Here is a 23,651-nt window from a genome sequence, read left to right on the forward strand (position 1 = left end):
AACGAGGAACCTCCGTATAAAGCTCATGGACCCATCTCATCAGGACGGCGACATTGTACAAGCGTAGATCTGGTAAAGCCAGCCCCCCCCCCCTCCCTACTCAGAATAAGCTTCCGCCAACTAATTCTTGCCCTCCGATTATGCCAAATAAAGGAGCTAATAGTAGATCGATAGAGACGTTCATCCCCCGCCTTAATCCAGATAGGGAGCATCTGCAAAGGATAAAGGAGTTTGGGGAGCAGCACCATCTTCACCAAAGCAATTCTGCCGCACAAAGATAGAGGCAGCTCACCCCATCGCACACATGAGTCTTGCAAAGTTTTCAAACGATCAGATATGTTCCGGCGATACACCGTGGACCAGTCTGCTCCGAGGAAAATACCCAGGTATTTGAGTTCCCCCGCAGCCCAACGGAATGGAAATCCAGGATCAGAACGCGAGGCACACGGGGAGGAGACTGGAAGGGCCTCTGACTTACTAAAATTAATGCAAAGTCCCGAGAATGCCCCAAACTGCCCAATAAGGGCAGTCAGACAGGGAATCGATTCCCGCGCCCTACTCACAAAGATCAGCATATCGTCCGCAAAAAGAGAGACCTTACACTCCTCAGCGCCCACCCGGATGCCCGAAATATCTGAACAGGTCCTAATCTTTTGGGCCAGAGGCTCCAAAGACAGGATAAACAAAAGCGGAGACAATGGGCATCCCTGCCGCGTACCCCTATACAACGAGAAGGACTGCGTACGACACTTATTGATAAGCAACTGGGCCGTAGGAGACGCATAGAGATAAGTAATCCACTGATGAAAGGCCCCAGAAATACCGAATTGCTGCACAACCCAGAAAAGATAAGGCCAAGTCACCTTATCGAAGGCCTTTTCCGCATCCAAGCTAGCCAATAGATCATCCCCTGTGCGAGTCCTGCCCTCCCCAAGGGCTACCATCGCCCGCAAGATATTGGCAGAGGCAAATCGACCCGGGACAAAGCCCACCTGGTCAGCATGAACTAAGTGAGGAATCACTTGAGCCAGTCGGCGCGCCAGAATTGCCGTAAGGAGTTTCATGTCCTGGTTCAAAAGGGAGATCGGCCGGTACGAGCCCACCAATTCCGGATCCTTACCAGGCTTTGGTAGGACCACCACATGGGCATGGTTCTGAGCGGGGAGTACCCGTCCCGTATTCTGCATGTCAGCGTACATAGCCGCCAATGCCGGTCCCACTTTAAATTTCAGAATCTTATAGAACTCTGGCCCCATACCATCCGGTCCAGGAGCCTTCGCAAGTTTCAACGCCCCCACCGCAGTTGTAATCTCATCACACGAAATAGGGGCATTCAGCAGACTTAACTGCTGGTCCGATACTCGAGGTAATACAAGGTCCCGGAAAAAAGTGTCACGCGCCTCCAGATCATAAGGGCCCGGGCCGTAGAGATCCCGATAAAAACGAACAAATTGGTCTTGAATCTCAGCCTCCCCTGTGTAAACCATATTAGCGCTCGCCCTTATGCGAGAGATACGAGTAGCCTTACGAAATGGGCGCACCAGATTGGCCAACAATTTGCCCGCCTTATTTCCCCATTGATACAACCGAAACTTGTAGACGTCAATATGGGACATAGCTCTTTCAGTAAAAATGACATCAATTTGTTTACGCAGGCTCAAGTATTCCGCCCTACCAGCCTCCGAAGGTGCAGCATGCAAGGCACTCCTACACAAGCGTAATTGACGAGTGAGAGACACTAAAACTGCATCGCGTTTCCGACGTTGTGCCACCGTATAGGCGATAATTCGACCCCGAAGAAAGGCCTTAGCAGCTTCCCAGAAGATGGTATCAGAGACCTCTCCTCCACCATTGGTTTGACAGTAAAAATCCCATTCCGTGTCAAGATAAGCATGAAACGTTTTATCTAAATAAAGTGAAGGGTTCAAGCGCCAGATACGGTCATGGACAGGACCCTGCCAGTGCAAGGTAAGGGAAACCGCCGCGTGATCGCTGAAGGGAACATCGAGGATGTGAGTACGTACCACCCTACCAATGACCTGTGACGGTATCAAGATGTAATCCAACCTGGAGTGGGTATGATGCACTGCGGAATAAAACGTAAAATCCACTTCCCCAGGATGGAGAGTTCTCCATACATCTACCAGTCCCAACTCGCTCATCAAAAAATTTACGCCGATGCGCTCGTTGTCTCCCCGCACCGCCCTCGGAGGTCTGCAGTCTAGGGTGGGATCGCTAGTGATGTTGAAATCCCCCGCCAGGATGAGCTCGTAATTAGGCAAGGCCAAAATATGAGCAAGCACAGCGGAAAAGAAAGAGTGATCATACACATTAGGGCCATAAACGTTGCACAAGAGCACCGAACGATCCTGTAGGGTGCCAGCCCAAAGGACAAAACGGCCCTGGGGATCCACAATGGTCTTATGCGTAACTGCCACCACCGTTTTATTGAAAAGGATCGCGACCCCACGCTGTCTGGAGTTATAAGAAGAGTACACCGCCTCTCCCACCCAATCCCTGACCAACTTGGAGTGTTCACTAGATGTAAGGTGGGTCTCCTGAAGGAAAGCCACTGACACCCTTTCCCTCCCCAGGAAAGACAGCACTTTCTTACGTTTGATGGGAGAGTGGAGACCATCCACATTAAGAGTTATATAAGTCAGATCAGCCATATCCATGGGAGCTACCTAGAAACAAGAAAGTAATACATAGGGTCTCATATTCCCAAAGAGCCTCCCAGCATAGCCCTCCGGGAAAAAGGAAAGAAGAGAAAGAGAAAGACTCCCCGTCGCCAGGGGATACCCACCCCCTAACCCAACCCACCCTCCTCCAAGGCCAGACCAACCCCCAGCCCCCCCATAATGCATCCCCCACCCATCCACTCCTACCCCCCCACCTCCCTATCACGGAAAAGCCCGGGGAGTGCAGCAGGAAAGCTCTCCAGATCCCCCATCGGACCACCACAATCTTCCCCTGCCAAGTCTGGAGGATCCCATGGAGAAAAGAGTACGCACAACCCCGCCTCCCCCTCCCCCCTCCCTGCCAATCACACCCCACAGACAGTCCCCACACCCAACACACAAACAGCCCCCACTCAAACCCCCCCAGCCGCACAGCCCACGCCCTGTTTCCCTCCCCCTTCACTATATCATTGCAACCCTCCCATCCCCTACCCCCCGACAGGCTCGCCCTCCCTCCCATCTCCCATAACCCCCAAAACCAAAAGGTAAAAAACATCCCCATATAGCCCTCCCCCACCCCCCTCCAGCCCATCCACATAGAACAGAGAAACAATGAACAGTGCAAAAAACATAAGAAATGCAGTGTAAATCCCAAAAACCTTCTTAGAACAACCATAATAACAGCCCCGTTCAGATCAGGACTCCAGCACTCCCAGGAAGGTGAGCAGCCCTCAAATGAGGTGCCTGCACTCCACAGACAGGCAGACATATAGAGTCATTAATGTCCCCAACCTGTGTAGGCAAAGAAACAGATAAACAAATATACAAACAGAGCTCCCCCCCCCCGGGGACAATATAAACCAGCATTTACGGGCGACACAAAGTCCGCCAGCCATGTCAGGGGGAGAAACATAGTCCAGGCACCAGAGAGCGACAGGCCCAAAAATGTACCGGGACATGGCAGACAGTCAGCGGCCAAGGGAACCCCCCTAGGGGCCACCCCTCGGCACCAAGAGTCACAAATGGCCCCACCCCACTCCCCCAGTCCACAGAATGAACCCATAAGAGCCTAGGGGAGTCAGGGGCAGCCAGGACCTGGTATGGCAGGACCAGACAACTTAGGACGCAGCCTCTCTTCGACGCTCCGCCAAAAAGGCCTGCAGTTCCTCCTTGTTCTCGCACAGACGAGTCCCATCAGATGTATGAATCCGGACCCTGGCTGGAAAGAGGACAGCAAATTTCATACCACGGTTCCGGAGCTCCGTGCAGTAGGGAGCCAAGGCCTTCCGTCTTCCCGCCACTTCAGCCGAGTAGTCATTGAAGAGCAGGAGCTTCGCCCCTTCGTAAGCCAAAGTCCCAGATCTGCGGAACATCGCCAGAATACGGTCCTTGACAGCTGCATTCAGGTATCGGGCGATCACCGGTCTAGGGCGCGCCTCATCCCCTCTCGACATCCCAATGCGATGCACCCGCTCAATCACGCAGCCTCCTGCTTCAGGGTGCCAGCCCACCTGTTCAGGCAGCCATTTTTCCATGAGGTCTCTCAGCTCCGTGTCCTTGACCCGCTCAGGGAGGCCAATGAGCCGCAGGTTATTTCGCCGCCCCCTGTTCTCCTGGTCTTCCAGACGGGAGTGGAGCAACTTGAAGGTGGCCTCCAGATCTCGAACCCGCGTCTCAGTCAGCCCCGCCTCATCTTCCCGGGCCGAAACCCGTTGCTCTAGTTGAGTGATCTGGGACCCCTGGCGCTCGACACAGTCCTTCATTTCGTCCACCGCCGCTTGGAAACGAGCGAATTTGTCATCAATGAGGGCCGACAAATGCCGAGTCAGCTCCCTAATTGTCTCCTCCTGCAGCGCGACGGTGGTTTTTGGAGACGCGCTGGCGGCCGCCATATTTGAGGGGAGCGTGGTCTGTCGCAGTTTTACGGGCCGCGGAGTCTTCGAGGGCATGGCCCAGGACCCGACGCTATCCCCGAGGCAAGTTCGCGCTACCCCCGTGCGCTGCGAGATGTCAGCTTTTCCCGGAGATCAAAATAGAGACCCGGCCACGAGGTGAGCACTTTTAAAAAGGCTGGAAGGGAACGGAGCTCGGGCTGGAAGCCTCCGCTCAGCTAAGCCTCATCACGTGACCCCCCGAATTTCCCTTCTAACCAGCTATGCTGACATCAACCAGTTTGGATGAAGCAGAAAAACTTAGCCTGTTAGTAGCTAAACTGAATAAACTTAGGACAAGTTGTCCTAACTTTACATGGTGAGATAACCAAGCACTGGTCTAAAAATTGGCTAGTGCCTGTAAACCCAGGCATTCAATGCCAGGAGTCATGCATGTCCTGGCATTGAATATTTTTGGTTGAATATTGATCTGTAAGTTTATATCTGAGTCTTAGGAGCCAACGTTTCAAAACGATTGGAGGGTGCTCTCCCCAATCAAAATTATCTCATCCCCCAATACAGTCAGAGTTTGCTTATTATTGGTGGTGCTCAAGAACCCATAGCGCAGAGCTGGCTCCTGTGGCCTGAAACAATGGAGGGTTAAGTGATTTTCCCAAGATCACAAAGAGCTGCATTGGGATTTGAGCCTGGCTTCGCTGGTTCTTTTCCCTAGTTCTTAACCCGCTGCCTAACCATGAAGCCACTCCTCCCACGCCAACATTTCTATTGGGTTGAAAAGAATATCAAGCACAATCACAAAAGATAAATGAAAAGATTGTCATAATTGCCCTTAGTTTGAGATAAATGCTTTACCAGTAATAGAGCAAGAAACAAAAGTTTGGTACTGTAACGGTAAACTGCAGCCATCGCCAGTTTTGGATGCCATACCCAACAGCTGAGAACACGAGCAGTCCCACTGTAAAGGCCGCTTGGTACACAATGCCTACAGTCTTTCTATGGATCAAGCCAACAAATTCTGCAACTGAAAAACAAGATACAAAGATTAAAGGTTACACACAATCTAAGAGGCTGTTCAGGAGGGTTCAATTTCTTATTGAGGGGCTGATGCAGAAAGCTTACCATGCCATTAATGTGAGTTTAACTGGGGTTTATCACAGGATAGCAATGCAACAAGGGTTAACTCGTGCAGAAATCCTGACTACTCATCACATGCAAATGTGGTGAATTTGCGACCCCGCAGTATGTACAGCTTGAAAAGGTTTTGGCCATGTGGCTACTGTGGGAAAAATGCCAGGTTTAGGGCAGCATAGAAGGGCTAGTTAGAGTGTACCAGTATCCCTTCTCTTCTCCTAACCCAACTATTCTGCCTCAGATATCTGCATCAGCACACCTCTGACCCCCAAACCGATTAAAGAAAATTATCCTTGGGGTCTAGACTCCTTGACTCCAGAAAACCCCCCACTCCATGGTATCTAGAAGTACCCTCCCTTCCTTGCCTCATAACTTCAAAAATATCCCTGGTGTCTAGTAGCATCCCCTTTACACACTCAACCCCTCACCCAGGTACCCCAAGACCACCACCCCAAATTAAAAAAAACACCTCAGTACCTGGTATCTAGTGGTACCTCCTTCCCTCCCTGTAACTAAAAAAATAGTCCCTGATGTCTAGTAACACCCATCCAATCCATCCCCCAGACCTCTGTATCCCATATCTTAAGTAAGGCAGGAACAATGCCCAATTGCGCCTGCTTCAGCCTCTGTCATCCTCAAAATTGTGACATAGTGCTTCAGTTGGGACCCGTCTGCCATATAATAGAGAAATTTACTTATATGGTTGACTAGCCCTGCCTTGGTGCATCCCAAGATGCATTGCGTGGGCAGAGCAGACACCAGGGACTTTTATTTTTGGAAGGGGAAGGGGAAGGAGAGGGAGGGTCACTAGACTACCAGGGCATTTTTTCAATGTTTTGGGGAGAAAAGGAGGTTAATAGCTACAAGAGTACTTTTAACATCCGAGGGAAAAGGAGGATAGCAGGGCCAATAACTGCTAGCAATTTTATTTATTTATTTTTTAATGTCACCTTTCCTGTCACTGCTTGTGCCAATCACAGCTAAGGCACTGATAGAAAGGGTGACTTTTCACAATGAGCAATGGATTACTGCCACAAATTTAACCCAGCAGTATTATGAATGCTCATTGCTTATAGCATGTCACAGTTGTTTTCCAATGACAATCTTGCTTTACTACGAGGCATCTGCTTTGGCCCTCATGAAGAAGTAGAAGTGTGGACACAGCTGTTTGGTTTTACTTGTTCATATTAACAAGGTTTCTAGGTTGTAGTTATTTGCTCTTGTTACTTTTTCCCATTGTGTGGGTTAATGAGTAATAGTTGAAAAGCAACTTGGAAAAAGATTGAAAAAAAGTTCAAAGCTGTCGGCTCCTATCCCGTGACTAAATATGGCTTGGGAAAATGAACATAAAAGTTATCCTTACAGAAAGGTGGCCACCGCGCTTCCCAGTGTTAAAACAGGACTTTTTTTTGGCACTTTTTCTAAAACTAAACTATTATGATCAATTCTATCTGCATTTGAGGTTGTCGGGAATGGAGGCTCGGATTGTCCTACAGTTCTGATATAGTTGCTGTGGGGATTACAGGCAACATTGCAAGACATGTGACATGCATTTGTGCCCCTTCTCCAGCTCACATGTTTAAGGGGTCCAATCTCACACTTTGGCTCCTGGCACGGTCCGGCAACTCACTCTCCCTTCTTTCCCTCTCGCAGGTCAGGCAAGTCTCACCCTCTTCCTCCGCTCCCATTCGACTCCAGCGGCATTGTCTCCTCCTCCCCAGTCCTCAAAACCTAGTGAGTTGTGGGCAGCACTAAACATGCATGGCTGCTTCCAGCTGCAGGTCCTTATCTCTGCTTAGCTATGCCTTTGCAACAGAAAGAGCAGCAGCACGCTTTTAGCACTGCCTATAACTCACTGGTTTAAAGGACCAGGGAAGGGAACATATGCTGGACTAGCAGGGAGAGCTGCCAGATCTACAGGTTGAGTGAGAGAATGAGAGACAGAGAGAGATGCTGGACCTGCAGAGGGAAGGAGGCATGGAAGCAAGTTGGCTCAAGGCACCATAATCCCATGAGCCAGTCCCATCCTTGGGATAGGGCGACAGTGCCCTTCTGGGCTTGTGCTTTACAGTTTACTCAAGTCACTAAAATGTACTAGATTAATATGTGCTGATGGCATGGCATGATGTTCTGTGTTGCTGGCTACTATTTGCACCGACAGATGTATAAAGTATACGTACAGACCTTAAAGTTCTGCCCTGCCTGGGAGTACAAACACTGCTAGAGGCTCTATAAAAATAATAGAATTTGACCCTAAACCATTCTGGAATAAGGGATGGCTCTTCTGCCTTGAATGATAGTGGTAGAAAGAGTTCCCTCTTGTGAGAAAAACTGTAGAGGTATGAATACTTAGCCCAGAGGCAGTTTCCTTGTCTGCCGCACTTGCCACAAGTGAAAGCTCGAATGGAGAACCAGCTTACCTCCATATCCTTTCAAGAAGAAAGGGCGAGGGATGTTGATACATCTAGCCTGAGGAAAAGGAGGAGATCAGAGGAGAGTCCATGAAGATCCACAAGGACAAAGAACCCTAGTAGCTTAGTTCTCATTGAGGGAGGAACAATTTACAAAGGACTTTGTGAACAGATGCTCAAAGAACCCTATAAATCCAATAAGAGAATTAGGGGAGGGGGCAGAGAGAGTAAAGCTGTGAAAGGACTTATGCCATGGACCTCTATCCAGAGAAAGAGAATGTTCACAAGGAAACCTACTAGAGATCTTAATTGTTAAAACTATTTCTCTACCTCTGCTTGTATATACTGTAGTTACTGAGATGTAACTGCCTGAAGAATCCACGTTAAGTAAACCTTTTGTTTAAGAACCTAAATTCTGGCATGAACTGACTTACTGGATGAATGAAGAGTACTGGGTGAGTGGGAATAAGCAGGCAGATGGTAAGGGCAATGGAACATCTGTTTGGTTGAAGGGGCCACAAAAACCATTCTCCAGTTTTGCCCCCAAATTCCCACCCTATTCTGCTACCTATGGAAGATAGTTTTCCTGACTGGGAATGGACCATGGAAAAAATAAGGAGATTTTATCATGTTTCACTCTAGTCATCCTTCACATATTTGCAGGACTCCACTATAGATCTCCTAGAGCTTCTATGAGGGCCATTCTGAAGTCCCTGATCCTTAGTGTATCTCTAGTGTAATATACTTTTGTAGCCTTTGTGCTTTCATTTTTGTTATTGGGCAATTCCTCATAGTCTTTATTTTCCTTAAGTTGAGCCTAATCCCAAGTACAGCCAGTCTTTTCCTAGAGTCCTAGAAGTAACCAGGCTCCATATCAACCAGTGGTGCAGTGAGGTGAGAGGTGCCCAGGGCACTGGCGCCCCTCCCCCGCCTTCATCTCCACCCCCTGCTCCTTCCTCAATTCGCCCTGCCGCATGCGCGCCCCCTTCCCTTCCCCCATAGCTCTAGGTGCTCACTGCTGCAAGCAACAAGAACTTCAATGCGCTCCTCGTGATCCCGTCTCTACCAACGATGTCATTTCCTATGTGCTGAAGTGCTGCCACACCGTAGCTGTTGCTTTGGGTGGCGTTCTGAGAATCCTATAACGAGTGAAGAGCTGTATTCAGTGCTATTGTATGATTTTTTGGGGGTATAGTTGGATATTTTATTTTTTGCCATATATTGTTTTGCAACTTCCTATGTGCAGCACCCGGAAGCTACATCAGTGGGAGAGATGACGCGGTCGCAAGGAACATGTTAAAGTTGTTGCTCGTGGCGGTGAACAACTAGACATATGGGGGAAGGAAGGGGTGCGCGTGCCTGGTGAGGGGAGGAGTGGGAAGAGGTGGGAGTGGAGAGAAGGAGGGGTGCCGGCGCCCCCACCAACATGGCAGAGATGGGGGGGGTAGACCACCCTCCCCCACCTCCCCACCAACATGGCGGAGGTGGGGGGTGGACCCCCCCTCCCACCCCTGTACTATGCCACTGGTCTCAACAGATTTAATAGGGTATGGTTTTCTTTGTCACTCACAGGACAGGAGTCAACTCTATAAATATAGAGGGGCTTATAAAGAGCCCAGCAAGTCAGTACCCAAGGTCTTCCTTCTTTAAGGAGTCCAGGAGGTAAGGAGAGGCTGACTGAACCCATAGCTGAAGTACAGAACAGGCTAGGTGCTGCTTCAGATGTGACTAATTTGACTACATGAGGAAGACAGCAGTCACCCACAAGCTGGCTAGCGTGCAGCAAGGGAAATAGGAAAAATATAAAAAGAAGGTCTTTGAAGAGAAAAAAAAGGAAAGGATCTAACTAGAAGAGCTAGTGTATCCAGGGAGAAGTAGCAATTTATTTATCTGTAATAAAAAGAGGATAAAGAGAACTTTAACACTCAAGTCTGTAAGAATAGCCTGACACCCAGGTTCCCAATTTCACAGGCAGGCGGCTATTGAATATATTTTCCTAACCTGATTTTTGAGATAGCAGTATACAGTATATTCAGTGTTTAACTGTCCAGAAAGCAGGCATGGTTAGGGACGGATTTGAGATGAATTTTGGGTGTGCTTTGACTTAAGCATAGTGGTTAGAGCTACAGCCTCAGCAACCTGATGTTGCGGGTTTAAACCCTGTGCTGCTCCCTGTGACCCAGGGCAAGTCACTTAATCCTCCATGCCCCAGATACATTAGATAGATTGTAAGTCTACCAGCACAGATGGGGTAAGTGCTTGAGTACCTGAATAAATTAATGTAAACCGTTCTGAGCTCCCTGGGAAGAACGGTATAGAAAATTGATTAAATAAATGCTTTTAAATGTACCATCATAGGAACATAGAAACATGATGGCAGACAAAGGCCAAATGGCCCATCTAGTCTGCCCATCCGTAGTAAGCATTATCTCTTTCTCTCTCTGAGAGATCCCACGTGCCTATCCCAGGCCCTTTTGAATTCAGACACAGTCTCTGTCTCCACCACCTCTTCTGGGAGACTATTCTATGCATCTACCACCCTTTCTGTAAAAAAAAGTATTTCCTTAGATTATTCCAGAGCCTCTTAACTTCATCCTAAGCCCTCTCATTAGAGTTTCCTTTCAAATTAAAGAGACTTGACTCGTGTGCATTTACATTGCGTAGGTATTTAAACATCTCTATCATATCTCCCCTCTTCCCCCTTTCCTCCAAAGTTATACAGATTGAGATCTTTAAATCTGTCCCCATCTATTAAGTATTTTCTCCTGAACAAGTATAGATCAAGAATGTTTTATGCGGCATGTGCCAGGTTGTGGAATATGCTTCTGGATAACATATCTATTGTAAAGAAATATGTACAGTTTTGGAAAACCAGTTAAGAGCATTTTTGGTTAAAGATGCTTTTAATTTAGCAATTTAATTGATAAGAAGCTCAAAATTTTGACAGCTGTCAAGTAGTAAACAAAGTGAACAGAAATTTAAGAGGCTAATTTATGTTTATGTCTGATGTGTTTGATTTATATATTATGTGGGTATTAGTTGTGAACTATCCAGTACGTGCGATAGAGAGGTGTATTTACTGTGGTATAAAAATTATCAGTCTTACTCAGAACGTAACCCGCTAGCCAGCATCCCTTGCTGACCACTCCTTGTATGAAGCGGAAAATCACCGTCCAGGTGTAGTTTGGAGCAAAGGCAGTAAGAATTCCAAAAATAGCATTGATGAGGACTGTAATCAGAAGGCATGGTTTCCGGCCAAACCTGCAAATTAAACAGGCACATTGGAATCCAGTTTAGAATATACTGCTGAAATGGTAATCTCTGCACAGCTCATTTGAGATCTAAATCATTCAAACTTTTTATCATAATCATATGGTTTTTATATCCCGCAATTCTCTGCTAGGATTCATTGCTATTCACAATAAGATTGATGATTGGTTACATTTAGGATTTTGTGTATTGAATTGGTGTAGGTTATATTGAAAGCATTTCCTCCTTTTCAGTCTGTAAACTGTTTTCAATGGAAAAAAAAAAATCCAAAATGATCAAATATAAGGACAGGATACAAAGAAAAGGAAGGACAAGAATAAAAGAGAGAAAGATATACAATTACATATTTTAGGGACAGATTTTAAGTTCAGCTTTCATGCCCAAATTTAAATCTTAGAGGCTTGCGAGATCTTCTATGAGGGAAATTTTATGAAGCATTTTCTGTCCGTAAAGCAATTTATACACAGGAAGACACTCTTACAAATTTGCACAATGGTAATATACATGTAAAACAGACTGGACTTTTCCTCCAGGAACTTGTCCAAACCTATCTTAAAACCAGCTATGCTATCCGCTCTTACTACAACCTCTGGCAATGCATTCCAGTGCTTAACTATTGGACGCCTGGAATGCTCTCCCAAAGGAGGTTATTAAGGAATCCACTGTGCTAGGATTCAAAGGCAAATTAGATGCACATCTCCTTACGAGAGGCATAGAGGGATATGGGATATGGGCGTGTGCGGATCGCCGGACTCGATGGACCATAGGTCTGATCCGGAGAAGGCAGTTCTTATGTTCTTATGATTTTAAAAGTATTTCCTTGCAACTTCATCGAGTGCCCCCTAGTCTTTGTAATTTCTGACAGAGTGAAAAATCGATCCACTTGTACCCGTTCTACTCCACTCAGGATTTTGTAGACTTCAATCATATCTCCCCTCAGCTGTCTCTTTTCCAAGTTGAAGAGCCCCAACCTTTTTAGTCTTTCCTCATAGGAGAGGAGTTCCATCCCCTTTATCATCTTGGTCACTTGTTCTTTGAACCTTTTTTTAATGCTGATATCTTTCTTGAGATAAGGAGACCAGACCAGAATTGAACACAATATTCCAGGTGAGGTCAAGAATAGCCTACAGTGGTATTATCCTAGGATACTGTGATATTTGGTATGGAAATGAGAGCAGATTTCTGCGAACAACAATAAATTATTACTTATAATGACAGGTGTTGCCATTCAGCAAATTACATTTAATTGGAAGGATTGGAGGAGATTAAATTATAACTTTGGATGGAACTCTTTATGCCATATCTATAAAATGGAAACATTTATTGCATTACAACGGGGATATTTTTTTTTTTTTTTGTTCAAAAAAGTTTTATTAGTTTTTGAAAATAAGGGTACAAAATCATATTGCATTAGGAACGAGCAGAACATCACTGTGTATAACAAGTGCATACAAAGGTATATGTGTAAAAATTAATTTGAAATTGTTTCCCTTATATTTGTCAATTTAAGGTGTAGGGAGGGGGAATTTTATTATTACAAGTTTTATATAATAATGGAATATATGGATGGGAGGGATGGGAAAGGGGTAGGGATAAGAATTTATGTAATGTACCAATGATTGTTTGTAAGAACTGGTTTAGCGTCGACCATTAAATGCATGGTAGATTTAGAACATCAGGGCCTTAACTTCTGCATCTGTTTACTGCTAGAGAATTTTCTGCAACTTAGGACTGTATCAGCCAGTGCCCGGCCGGTCCCCTTATCTTTCTCGGGCAATTTATGTGACCATCAGACATTGGCCAGAGACTGCTGGATGTGTTGATATTTGACCAGCAAATACCCTGGTAACGAAGACACCTATTGGCCAGGGACATCAGTGGTGGGAAGAAGAAAACAAGAAGAACAAAGGACTTGGTCAGTATCCAGACAGAATTCGTGAGGAGCTGGTGGAGGTAACTTCAAGATTGTGCAGGAGAGAAGTTTGGAGTTGGAGTGAAGAGACTAAGACAACCTAAGACTTAGACTGATGTGCCTTCCTAGGACGTCCTGAATCAGGTTCCAGAAATCAGTCTCAGAGACAGAGAGAGAGAGAGAGAGAGAGAGAGAGAGAGAGAGAGAGAGAGACACACATACAGACAGACAGACAGAGACCCTAGCCAGAGTGAAACTTTAACTCAGGTAATTAAAGAACTGACAGCTTTTTGTACTGGTGTGCATCCTTCTAAGAACTGATACTGGCAGAGGGTCATAATCAGTCTGACACCCACAGAATGGAAAAGGCACTGGCTCACTGCATGGGAGAGCATCACGTGGTGGAAGCCTCTCCTTGTAAATGCATATCCTCCTATAGTTCAGTGGGTTAGATAGATAGATTCACAGCTTTCTTTCTTGCCTTAGGTGGTGTTTAAGTGGCTTGGTGTTTAGTTCAGTGGTAAATCCTAGTTGTGTTTCCTGTCTCTGAGTGAGCTTGTTTCTTATGTATAGTCTGTATCACAGAATAATTATTAGTGCATATTTGTTTAGTGTTATTGTGTTCATCTATGACTATTCCCATATGCTTGCATATAACTAAGCTGTGCATTCCCCTGTACACAATTATGTTATGTTGGGCTAACAGCACAAATAAAGATGATTGCTTTTCCATGGCAGTGTGATTCTTGCTTAGAAGCGGGTAGCCAAGCAAAAGCTGTCCCTGGGACCATGTGTTGCAGTGCTAACCCCTAGATAGGTGAGATTTTTTTTATTACTATCAGTAATTGCATAGCAGTGAATACCCTATAGGCTATTTCCATAAAATGTCTTAAATGGCAAACAGCATAACTTGCTCAACCTGTTTTTCTACTGGAACCCAGTGTACTTCCACAAGCAGTGGCGTGACGTGATGAAATCTTGATTTGTAGAATACAAGTTTTGCTGCAGTGTTTTGTACAAACTGAGTTGCTTTCATTACAGTAGTTTTATAGAAATTCCCTAGAGTAGTATGTTACAGTAGTCCAGTGAGGACAGTATAGTTGATTGTACTCATATTCTGTAATGTTGATGAAAAATAGTATGACAGAAGGGCAGCATAGGGCTTTCTGCCTATGTGTATGCTAAGAGCGCCACATTATTAATGCCCCTTTCGCCAAATACTTCCTGTTTCTGTAGGGACAAGATGCTGCAGAGCCCTCAGCATTCACACAGGCAGAAACTCTGCTTCTATTATCAGCCTCCTAAGACAGAAAAACACAAAAGTTAACATAACAGGTGGCACTCCCCCTAAAAATAAGTGTGAAAATTTCTAACCTCCTATGTAGCTTACATAAGCTTATATCCTAGCAAAGATTAAACATTTTTAAAAAAATTTTATTGCAAGAAAGGCATGTGCTTTACGTAAGTTTTCTTCATGTCATCAAGTACAAGCCAGGTCAGTCCCATAGTACGAGCAGACTTGGTATTTTAATTTCCCTTAAAATAAAGTTGCATTATAAATCTCAGGAATGACTCAGCTAGTCCTTTGATGAACCTAATATAATAAGTTATCATTGTTTTTGGAATTCAAGGTATGCAAAGAAAATAAGACAGGAGACAATTTGAACGCTACACATACCTGTCTGCTATATATCCCATGAACACAGAGCCAATGAAAAATCCAAGATTCACGCTTGATTGAAAGAGATCCAACTTCCAAGCATCGCCACACACAAGATTGAACTGAGGATGCACATAACAGAGATAACAAGTAAAAAATCTTTCATGTGCTTTATAATACTGTAAACTGCAAAAATATTATACCCATCTACCCACTCTATATAGTAAGTGCTACTATCTTCATACTTGAATCTGAATATTACCATTGTAGCCCTGTGTAGTAGCATTACTGAACACTCAGAGGGTCTTTTACTAAGGCGTGCTAACTGATTTAGCACATGCTAAACGCGCCCATTATATTCCATGGATGCATTAGCATTTAGTGCACGCTATTTGGCATGCGCTAAATCGGATAGCGCGCCTTAGTAAAGACCCCCTTAGTCTTGATGCTTTCTGAAAATGTGAGACCTAGCAGAAGGGGGTGGTGGGCATCTTGGTCTTCTCTCTCCATGCCTATTTCATCTGGTGACCGCCTGTCTAATGCATCCCTCAACCATACAATCAAGTGGGTGGCAAAATCCCATGGGACCCACCCACACAAGACAGAATTAATCTTTTGGTGAGGCCTAAGCAAACAATTGTGTTGGACTTCCAGCCATAATATAAATTCATTTTAAAGTCCTTTTTCCTCCTACCCCGCCTGGCAAAATCATATCACTCCTTTATCTTCCCTCCCACCCCCACCCCTTACCTCACTTCCCTCTTCCTGCCACCCTCAGCTGATCACCCCAGCAGGCGCAGTCTACAGTCAGTTAGATGTGCTTCTTGCCTGCAGCCCTGCTACTGTCTCTTACTCTGCTGGCTTTCCTCAGTAGTCAAAACTGCACAGTCATGGTGTTTCATGCAGTACCAAGTGCAAAAGGGAGCCAGCAGAGATGGCGGTAGAAGAAGATTAGAAATGCTATTAACTCTTCCTGCTGGTTGGAGTACTATGTACAGAGGGCAGGAAGGAGGATAGCCAGTAAGCATTGCATGGGCAGCAGTGGCTGATATACGCTGGCTTTTACTAAACTGTGATAGAGCTTTTTATCGCAGGCTGGTGAGGCAAATGATCCGATGCTCATAGGAATTGATTATCAGAGCATTTACCTCACCGTCCACAATAAAAAGCTTTATCAAGGTTTAGTAAAAGGGGCCCATAGTGAGTGAGGCATTAAAAAACTGCTGGCACAGTTGAACACACCTATTTAGAACTATTGAATTAGAATATTTGAAAAATCTTCTGATTAGATGCGTATCTTTTTGTAATATTGTGTATACGAGATGAGTAGAAGCTGAAGAATTGCTTAATATTTACGAGGGGGTGCTGAAAAGTTCTCAGCCCAACTGAGAAGAGAATGACATGGATATGGCTCAATCAATGATCTGAAACAATGTCAAAACATAGAATTTAGTTACTGCAAATTGGTACTTAACGAAATAAGATAACACTCCTTTCAGCTACAGTGGCAAAATACCGTTCAGAATTTAGGAAGTTGGTTTGTTGGGCTGAGAACTTTTCTGCATCCCTTCATATGTTATACTTGTTTTTGCATTGTTTAATATATTTTAAAAAATATTTTATTGTGAATGTTTTCACAATGTAAACTGCCAAGAATACTATGGTTTGTGCAGGTTATAAGTACTATGAATAAATATTTGGGCCCTAGGTATGTGCTTAGTTTGACAATACCTCAATACTTTAGAGGGTGCTGAATTCTTGGCATTTCCCATTTCATCTACTTTTAGACTAATAATACTTTCATCACATCAAAGTTTATTGTTTCATATGTATCTGACCTAAATTTCATAATTGTAGCCTGATTATTCAATTTGTTTGCAGATCTGAAGTGAAAATGGTGGAAAACAACAACTGCGAAAGAGTACTGAGATGTGTTGAAATATCTTTTCCTAAAAGGGAACTTGGACAAACAAATTTACAGTGATATGCCAGTTATATTAGGGGATAAGTGCCTTTCCTTCTCCACAGTCAAGAACTGGTTTGCTGCACGTAGAATAGGACATTGGAGCACAGTGGTCTTAGTCATAAGGTGTATGAGGACAGATTTTAAGATCTCAAATATATATACTTTGGAGAATCTAATCTAAACTTTAGGTTTGTATACCGCATCAAGAGTTACGGTAGAAAGGAACTCCAGTGGAGGGAAGAGGCAAAATGAAGAGAAAATTTAGAGGACTAGAATAACCAGAGAGGGAGGAGGAGTTACATTTTTGAGAATAACCAGGTTTTCAGATGTTTACAGAAGAGTTGGAGGGAGCTCAGATTCCTGAGGGGAGGTAAGGTTGTTCCAGAGCTGAGTGATTCTGAAAGGGAGGGAAGAACCTAGTTTTCCTACAAGTGAAACGCCTTTTAGAGAGGGAAAGGAAAGTTTCAGTTTTTGGGTGGATCTGGCAGAATTGGGGTTAGAGGAGTTCCAAGAAAGAGGAATGAAGGGAGGGAGGATACCGTGTAGGATCTTGAAGTGAGGCAGACACATTTGAAGTGGACTCTGGAGATAATCGGAAGCCAGTGGAGCTTGGATAAAAGTGGTGATACGTGGTCGAATTTGCTTTTTGCGAAAATAAGCTTAGCAGCGGTATTCTGAATCCGCTGGAGTCTTTGAAGGTTTTTCTTTGTTAGGCCAAGGTAGATAGAGTTGCAGTAGTCCAGTCTGGAAAGGATGGTGGATTGGACAAGGACGGCAAAATGTTTTTGATGGAAACAGGATCTCACTTTTCTCAGCATGTGAAGGCTGAAGAAATATTTTTTTACTAGGGAGTTGAGGTGGTCGTATATACTCAAATATAAACTGGGATTTTTGGGCCCAAAAATTGGCCCAAAAATGGGGGTCCCGGTTTATATTCGAGCCAACAATACACTCCCTCCCAGAATTATTGCAGGTTGCCACCACCAGGCTCTGCCCCAGCCTCATATCTCATTTTGCCAACCCCCAGTGGAGGTGCAGCGGACAGGAGCAAACTTTCCAAGTTCCTGCCCTGCTGCTAACCGGCTGCCATGAGTTCCTTTGGCCGCTGAGTGGCAAGAGCAGGAGCGCGATTTGATGCTGCTGCTCGGTACTGAGCGGCATCTTTACTGGCAAGTCATGTGATTATGCTGCTAATTGCCTGAGAATTTAAAGCTGTTGCTGTGTCTCCGGTTCCTCCCCCTTTTTGCCTTGCCTGCCTGGAATCACTCTGACCTACAGTCGTGTTGGCCTGTTCGGTTCCTGAGGAAGGGGCTTTTGCTCTGAAACCCTGCTGGGTCGAGCCGTGTTGAAAGAGGACTGCACCTTAACTTTGGTCTTTGATCCAAAAAAAAGCTGGACTCTCCTTGCTACTATTTGACTACAGTATCTTTATTCAGCTAAGTAACTGGATGGACAAGTGACTAATTTTTTCATTCTCTGTTCAGGTCAGAGGGTTAGGCATTCGGGACATTGCAGGACAGTAAACTTTTTGTCTTCCACTTTTATATATATTTATTTATTGCAAATTGTTTGCACTTGACTTGCACTTTAAAGCACACAGGAGTACCCAGATGATGGTGTGCGGGAGGTAGTGAGTGGTAATCTCTGCTCAGTGTTTGCTGGCTTTGCTATTCTAGAGGAGACTTAGGGGATATGATAGAGACTTACAAGATCATGAAGGGTATAGAGAGAGTAGAGAGGGACAGATTCTTCAAACTTTAAAAAAATAAAAGAACAAGAGGGCATTCGGAAAAGTTGAAAGGGGACAGATTCAAAACAAATGCTAGGAAGTTCTTCTTTACCCAATGTGTGATGGACACCTGGAATGCGCTTACAGAGGACGTAATAGGGCAGAGTACGGTACTGGGGTTTAAGAAAGGATTGGACAATTTCCTGCTGGAAAAGGGTATAGAAGAGTATAGATAAAGGATTACTGCACAGGTCCTAGACCTATTGGGCTGCCGCATGAGCAGGCTGCTGGGCGCGATGGACCTCAGGTCTGACCCAGCAGAGGCATTGCTTATGTTCTTAAGCACTAGAGCTGCTCCTTGAGTCGCTCTTTAAAGCTTTCAAACTCTCGCTGAGGGTGCTCCTTATCTTAAAAATTTAGATTTGAGGTTTATATATTTTTGGTGGAGTCTAGGGCACACCCAACTTATATTTTGGTGTCTTTTAAGGATATTTTGTCTTGGGGGTTTTTGCTATAGCTCTTTACAAGGTGGCCATTATGCAGCAGAAATTGGCAGATCTTCACTTTGAAGTTTTGAAACACCTAGGGGTCCTTTTATAATGGCGCGTTAAACCACCTGCCGCGCTAGTACCCAACACCTCCATTGACGAGGCTTTAGGATTTTAGGCTGCTGCGGGGGTTAGCGCATGATGAAATGTCCAACGCACTAACCCCCATAGTGCACCTTGATAAAAGGAGCCCCTAGTCTACTCACTTGAATTGGCCCCTTCAGACTACTTGCCTCTTTCATAAAATCAATAAACACTTCAAGGGAAGAAAGTTTTCAAGCATTGAGGATGCCACATTAGCTGCAGACGAGTGGGTTTGCACAACCAAAATTATTCTTGGATGGTTTAAAGAAGTTAGAGGAACAAAAAAGTCCATGGAGAGTTGATGTTCAAGATGTAGGCTTTATTACAAGTTCAACTTAATAATCCACATAAAAATATAACAACCAATATACTGGGAATATAGACCCAACACAGTCCGTGTTTCAACAATACTGTCTTCTTCAGGGGTCCTATGGACAATAATGTGATGGATAGTTATAGTGCAATGTATATAATGAATTAATATCCTGTGTACAGAGTGTGGTGAAATTAAATCCAAGTGACATCAATGATGTAAAAATTGACTGGTGCCATCATCTATAAATGTAAAGAACAGACTTGTGATATGTGATATGTCAATGAGTGAGAATAGTGCACACAGATGAGATTCCAGAAAGCGCTGAAACAAATAGCGTGCATGACCAACGGATATAAACGGACAAAAAAGAAGAAATGCAATAGAAAACTTGCCAGAACCCAAGTATGGCACATTAGCAGATGTACACAATGGTTCATTGCATACTTTACTATGCATTCATACATTTTCTTTCTCTCCCATGCAAATGACCTCATCAGTATTAAAATAAGGTCATTAATATTAAAATGAGCATTCTGATCGATGGCCTAACATCATTCAGGCATACAATAAATCTAGCGATGGCTACTAAAGACCAGAAAAAAACAACAGATATGCTATATAAAGAGAGGCAAGAGGGATGCCCACTCTCTCCTGCCTTACCAGAACAGCTAGAAAAACCACTGCTTTAGACAATGGAACGTTGCCATAAGTATATAAATACATAAAAATCACTGTACTGGGATAACATCATTTTTGGAAGGAAGGGTGAAGATAGAAATTCTATCTCAATGGAAAACTTGGGGGACAGGTGTACCACAGGGCTCTGCCCTTTCTTTCTCTTTCAACTTATGTTACTGATAGTTCTTGTGTTCTATGTATGTATTTTTGTAACCTGCTTAGGTTTTAGGCGGGATATAATCTTGTTAAATAAAGGGATAAATAAAAAAGAAATAAATATATTTCATGGGGGGGAAGGGGTTATTATCAGGGAATTGGGTTGAAAATGTTATATCTATGTAGTTGATTATTCCGGTAGAATGTTTATATGATGGTCTATTAAAAGACATTTCCAGGGGATTGGAAAAGACTGTAGGTTGATTTAAATCCAGTGGTTTGGTGGTGAATGTGAATATGGATAAGACAGAATGAATGAGAATCAGCCAGAACTGGGACTTATTGACCTCTCTAAATCTTGTATGATGTTATGGTAATCTCAACAACCTAAACAAAGAACTACTACTATAACTATCATAATTACTTACACATTAGTATAAGAAGTGTCAGCCATCTATGATCAAAGGACCACTGCACATAAGAAACCATACAACCAAAAAAGTAGGTGGAGAAAAAGAGACCTCAGAAATTTTTGCTCCTTATTTTCAGTACATTTAAGTCTTGTAGAAGAGCTAACACAGTCATTGGTCTCTAAAAAAAAAAACCTCCACCAAAAACCTCTTTATTTAATTTTCAATAAAAAGCATATATCTTTGATTTAAAAAAAAAGTATAAAATTAAAATATACAATATACTTTAGAGCAGCCAACAAAGGAGGGAAGTTATCAACATGGGCTACCATTAAAACATGTTATTTTAATATTAACCCCTGTTATTAATAACTAGATCTCATTGTATAAAATGGAATTTGTGCTAAAATACCATGTCTTAATGGGAGCCCATGTTGATAACTATGCCCCAAAGAAAACAGAGTATGAGCAAAGCAGTATCCCTGGAAGCAAAAAAGCCAATGGACTGACTAGTGAAGAACCAAATTTGAACTAATTTTAAAGCTACTTTATCATTCAAACATTGCTTCGTAGACAAATATAGGCCTTTTATTTTTACTAAGCCATGGTAGAGATTTCTTCCGCAGCCCAGAGCGCTAAATGCTCCGATGCTCATAGAATTCCTATGAGTGTCAAAGCATTTAGCACTTCAAGCCATAGTAGAAACTTCTACCACGGCTTAGTAAAAAGGGGGTGGAGGTGGAGTGGGATAGTTCATTATATTATATTATTCATAATCAGTTTCCCTCTTCAATAAAGCAAAATATTTTTAAATTAAATGTGCAAATCATAGCCTTCTAACATGTCAATTATTGGAGAGAGCTGAGTAATTTGAGAATCATTTCATTTTTCAAACTTCTCATTTGTGTGCAACTCTTGATGAGCTGCTCCAATTGTTACCACTGTATAATACACTTCTCCCTCCGTATTCACGGTTTCAGCATTCGTGGTTTCGATTATTTGCAGTTTTTAGCTTGCTGGCTCCTCCCCCCAAATTACATGCATAGAGAAATCGCCGATTCCAAGCGTTTACAGAGAAAAATCGCTGATTCTCAGCACTTTCTTCACCATGTTTTGCCTCTCCTTCAGGAACAAGCCAGGTCTCCCACCATGTTATTCGTGGTTTCACCATATTCACGATTTTTTAAACAGAAAAAAGCGAGCAACATATGAAAAAGTTATTTGCGGTTTTTCTGTATTCGCAGGTCTGTTAATCCCCTATCGCAGCCAATACGGAGGGAGAAGTACCCACTTCCTGAATAATAAATAAATGAATAGTAGGTTTTCTTAGTGATACAATTTTCCTATAAACAGATATTACCTCAGTCACAAGTGATGATCCAGAGGTATCATAAATCCAACCATCTTGGCAGTCAGTGAGAGGTACACTACTCCTGTTGGCAGTGGAGAATGCAGACAATGGGTCTGTGCAGTTAAGAGAAGTTCTGTTCCAGTTGACATCATACTGCATACAGCGGCTAGCATATGACGGCATCTTGGATTGGTCCAGCCCTGGGACTGTGTAATTAAGCTCCTCTTCCAGACTCCATCCACATTTGCTGCTTAACTCCGACACTCCCAAACTCCTACATCTGAATTCAGGAACAAAGCCCAGAAACACAATGCCTACATAGATGGGGCTGAAGACAGCAGAGAGCAGGCACAAGACAAAAAAAGTTTGTTTTTGAAACAAATCGAACTCCCCAATCTGCTGCAAGGTCTCATCAAATGTTACCATTGCTGCCTAAACTAATCTTTAGCTCACAGAAAAATCTTGCCCTTCAGACCACTGTGGGTACTGTATGTTTTCTTAGCAGAAATTATCCTTAAATAATGGAGATGTCTGACCACAAGTTAACCAGTTGCTTTTTTATATCAATCACTAAGCCAGGTGTTCTCTGACATGCCATTTTGAGGCGATAAACATGAAAGACACAGTTCTCTGACAGAAACAGTAGAATATCTATGTCACTAATTTTCAGTCACATATGAAGGCATTTATTTCTTATTTATATAGTCACAAATCCAGTTCTCAGGACAATTCTGTGGTATAGCTGGCTCAGAGATTCCGATCAGATTTCCTTTCTTAATGGGTTTGCACCAGCAAGACCCTGGCAAAAGACCAAATTCAAGCATGAGCTCACTGGGATGAATCTATTGACTTGCCACTTTCCATCAGGACCCCCCCCCCCCCCCCCTAAGCTTCCTGTGCTCTCTAGAATGCAGCTCATGCATAAAACTATAGTTAGCATAATAATTTTTGCTGCAAGTGCAAGGCATGTTTTGAAGAGTTAATGATTCTGTGTTAAGTGTGATCTAAAATATATGGTAAGACAGCAGGAAAGAGAGATAAAAGGATATCCTCACAAATAGTCAATCAAGCAAAAGAAAAGCAATTTTCTCATTTCAACAGCACAAATTCTTAAGGTATCATTTTATTTTGATTATTATCAAAGCTATATAAAATGTGTGTGTGGGGGGGGGGGAGAGGGGGAGGGAATATTCTGAAGGCAACCCAGAACACAGTGGCTTAGTATGAGTGCCTGCTCCTATGCCCTGGTATGCTAGGACATGTTCTCCTACTCAGCATGTAATCTTTCAGGTTTCAAACTATTATCCTTACCGGACTGCTAAAGTTCAAGGTGAACAATGTGGACTCTGCAGGAAGAAAGGTCTAGAATCTGAGTGCCAGGGTAAGTGCTGCAGTACAAAAGGGGACAAGGAACCAGTCCCAAAAACCAGCAATGTTTCTGGAACTAGGGAGAGCT

General features: G+C 43.8%; 1 protein-coding gene across 1 annotated transcript in view; it reads right to left on the reverse strand.

The window, feature by feature from the left end:
* The window catches only part of SLC22A2 (solute carrier family 22 member 2), a 61,384-nt gene extending 38,694 nt beyond the window's left edge, over nt 1-22,690 (reverse strand). Inside the window, exons 1-4 of the mRNA XM_033939159.1 lie at nt 22,205-22,690; nt 14,976-15,079; nt 11,222-11,376; nt 5,426-5,594 (exon numbers count right to left, since the gene is read on the reverse strand). Coding sequence (XP_033795050.1) covers nt 5,426-5,594; nt 11,222-11,376; nt 14,976-15,079; nt 22,205-22,621 — 845 coding nt within the window. The 5' untranslated portion in view covers nt 22,622-22,690. The remainder of the gene's footprint in view (nt 1-5,425; nt 5,595-11,221; nt 11,377-14,975; nt 15,080-22,204) is intronic.
* Between the last annotated feature and the right edge of the window lie 961 nt (nt 22,691-23,651).

This window comes from Geotrypetes seraphini, chromosome 3 (genome assembly GCF_902459505.1).
Source record: "Geotrypetes seraphini chromosome 3, aGeoSer1.1, whole genome shotgun sequence".
Lineage (NCBI taxonomy): Eukaryota > Metazoa > Chordata > Amphibia > Gymnophiona > Dermophiidae > Geotrypetes > Geotrypetes seraphini.